The 3,125-nt window shown below is 57.2% G+C and overlaps 1 protein-coding gene across 1 annotated transcript; it reads right to left on the bottom strand.

The window, feature by feature from the left end:
- Nucleotides 1-321: 321 nt before the first annotated feature.
- On the bottom strand, nt 322-2,770 carry LOC309801701 (Golgi-associated RAB2 interactor protein 4-like; the record flags this gene model as incomplete). Its single annotated transcript, XM_082646770.1, has 2 exons — nt 322-327; nt 2,078-2,770. 2 exons carry the CDS (start codon nt 2,768-2,770, stop codon nt 322-324), a joined length of 699 nt encoding a protein of 232 aa, XP_082502896.1.
- Nucleotides 2,771-3,125: the final 355 nt, after the last annotated feature.

Here is a 3,125-nt window from a genome sequence, read left to right on the forward strand (position 1 = left end):
AGAATGGTTCCATGAGTGGAACTGTATCCCATTCTTCTGATGTTTTTAACAACCATGAGAAGTTGATCTATGCTAATGTGTGTAGCTCATTTATTTTTCAGTATTGAATATTCCAATCTCATCCTATCCTGCTGTATGAATTCTGCTGATGGAAATTTGGGCTGTTGCCCGTGTTGTGCTGTTAAGTTATTTTTGCTCTAAACATTCTCAGAGTTGTTTCTTAGACCATGTGTGATTCTCCAGGGTATATACCTGGGCAGGGAACGGCTAAGTCTAGATGAGAGTGCTTGCTGTTCTGATTGCTAGCTAATACTGCCGCCCTTATTTCTGTCCACTCAATAGCACGAGGGGACATGAGTCCTGTTCTGGCTCTGTTTACAGACCTTCAGGGGGAATAAGCGTTTATAAAAAGAATAGGGGGGGGGATTCCCTGCTGGCGCAGTGGTTGAGAGTCCACCTGAGGATGCAGGGAACATGAGTTCGTGCCCCGGTCCTGGATGATCCCACAGGCTGCGGAGCGGCTGGGCCCGTGAGCCATGGCCGCTGGGCCTGCGTGTCCGGAGCCTGTGCTCCGTGACGGGAGAGGCCACAACAGTGAGTGGCCCGCGTACCGCAAAAAAAAAAAAAAAAAAAAAAAAATAGCGGGAGAGTGAAGGAGAGCTTCCAAGACCATAGTCTGACTTTGAGCCATGGCCCTGGGGGGCAAAGCCAGAAAGGAGTGGAAGCCAGATGGAGCAGTGCTGTTGGTGCTGAGCATGCGTGTGAGGTGGGGCTGCCCTTGCCTGGACACTGGGTCTCAGACTGTGGCACAGCTGACATCACAGAATCCACTGTGAGGCTACGGCTGGGCTTCGGGACCTAGAAATTCAGATAAAACACTGCCTGCGTTCTCAGACTGTATGTTTTTTTATTTAAATTGCAGTAAGGAAGCTGAAATGGGCTCTCCAGGGGTATTTCCCAGAGCCCTGGTCCCCTTTGCAGCTCCCAGCTCTAGGTCCTATTGATGGGCTTCAACGGTCACTGGCTCCATGGTCTCAGATGTCACACCGGTGATTTCCAGGCCCTGGCCACTCTCTGTCATGGCCTCCACTCGGGTCCCTTCCACTGGCTCCGCCAGGATGCTCCCATGTTTATTTCGTGATGAGGCCACTGTCTTTTTTGTAAGTCTGGCTCTCACATTCCTGAAGAAAGAGCTGATCCTGCTGAGTATGTTGGTGGTGGGACCTGAACGCACTGGAGATAAGCTCCTGCCCGATTTGTGCGAGGTCTTGGACTCACTGGTGATAGGAGCACGGCTGATGCCTTTGGGAGCAGCGCCCTGCTCGCTGCCCCCCGGGCTGCCGTGGCCTTTGGCCTTTTGGTCCTCTCTAGTGGCTCTGCGGCCGCCTGAGCACGGGCCAGCTGCTTTGGGGATTGTCTTGCTCCCCGCTGCCTTGTGGTGGCTTTCCACGGAACTGCAGAGCTTGGGGCTCGTCAGAGCTCTGTCCTCTCCCCAGTGCTCCCTCCTCTCCCTTCTTCCCTTGCGGGCCTGGGACACTCTCTGTGAGCTGCCATCCTGTTCGCTCACTTTGCCTTCCTGTGGCAAGCTTGAGACGAGGGTCCCCTCATCGTCCTTGTCGGCTCTTGCTTTGACAGTCTTGCTGGTAGGTTCTGCTCCGACCACAGTCATGCCGGCCCCTGGTGAGAGGCTGGTGGACGTGCTGGAAGCATACTCTGAATTGTTCTCAGCACCTGCCAAGGCCGTTTTCCCGCTCCTCAGGGATGTTGTGGCAGTGTCCCCAGTGGCTCTGTTGGTTTTGCTTCCTCCGGGCCCGTCGCTGGCTGTGGCTGCTACGGCCGTGCTCCGCTCTTCAGTGGCAGGAGACTTGATCACTGCCGTGCTCAAAGCACCCGCTGCGGTGCCTTCTGCCACCCCTGCTGTCTCCACCTTTCTCGTTGACTGCGATGCTGCCGCTTTGTCGAGCTCTGTAGTAGGTTTTGCTTCCGCAGTGGCCACATCGGGCATGGTATCGGGCTTGTGGGAGTCCAGTTGGATTCCGTGCCCCCCAGCAAAAGCTGCAGGCGTGGCCCCGGCCACCTCAGGGCACGTGTGCAGGCTGCTGACGTTCACCTGGTCCTGATGCCCCTTTCCTTGGAAATCCTCCACGGCCGGGCTCCTCCCGTCCTGCTCCTCCTCGAACACAGGCATGCAGGGCATGTCCCAGACGGGAACGGCATAGGTGTTGCTTTCACTGTCCACTGGTGGTCGCAGGAGGTAAATCAGCTGTTCCCACTCGGCGAAGAGGTCTTCCCGCACGTCCAGAGGGGGACACAGCTGCAGGTAGAAGCAGCGGCCAGTGGCAAGCTTCACGCGCAGCTGCTCTTTCTCACGATTGTGAGTGGAGATCCTCACGAACTCCAAGGGAAGGAGCCTGGTGAGCTCTAAGGTCTTTGCAGCCTTGTGGCTCTTGCCCTTGGTGGCCTGGCTGCGCTCGGCGTGCTTTTCACAGCCGGTGGCCCGTTGGGCCAGCAGCATGATGTCTGGGAGCGGGAGGACGGGGCTGGTGGATGTGATGCCCATGGTCACCAGGCCGCCCCAGTTGTGCACGTCAATCGCTTCTCCCCTCTTCGTGACCTGGATGAAGTCGCTCTCGAATATCGGCGCGTACTTGAAATGGTCGTATTCGCCCTTGTGTAGTTGCTGCTGCAGCTTCCCCGTGGTGGTGTTGAACAGGTCCACCCAGGTGCTGCTCCGGGCCGTGTGATACGGGAGCAGAGAGTCCCCACTCATGGCTGTCTTTGATCACGACAGGCAGTGCGGTTAAGGCGGCTCCCTGGCTCTTCCCTCCCTCGGCCTCACTGGCAGAAGAGTGAGCTGCGATGCTCCTGCGTCACACAGGCGGCCCCGTTGCAGGTCTTCCAAGCCCGCCCCACAGGCCCCCACGTTTGCCTCCGGGTCTCCCAGAGGCAGGGGTGTGGGTAGGGGCACAGATGATCACAGTTGGGACGCTGTAGGGTGCCTGGAGCCCAGGCTGAATCTCTTCAAGTGTGTCGAGAGGTACGGTAGGCTCCCCCTCCGCCTCACCTCACTTCTGCTTCTGGGTTTTTATCTCCCCAAGAGGCTGTGGTGAACTTCCGTCCTACTG

The sequence above is a fragment of the Mesoplodon mirus genome (assembly GCF_964341445.2).
Source record: "Mesoplodon mirus genome assembly, contig: SUPER_3_unloc_2, whole genome shotgun sequence".
NCBI classification, from domain to species: Eukaryota; Metazoa; Chordata; class Mammalia; order Artiodactyla; family Ziphiidae; genus Mesoplodon; species Mesoplodon mirus.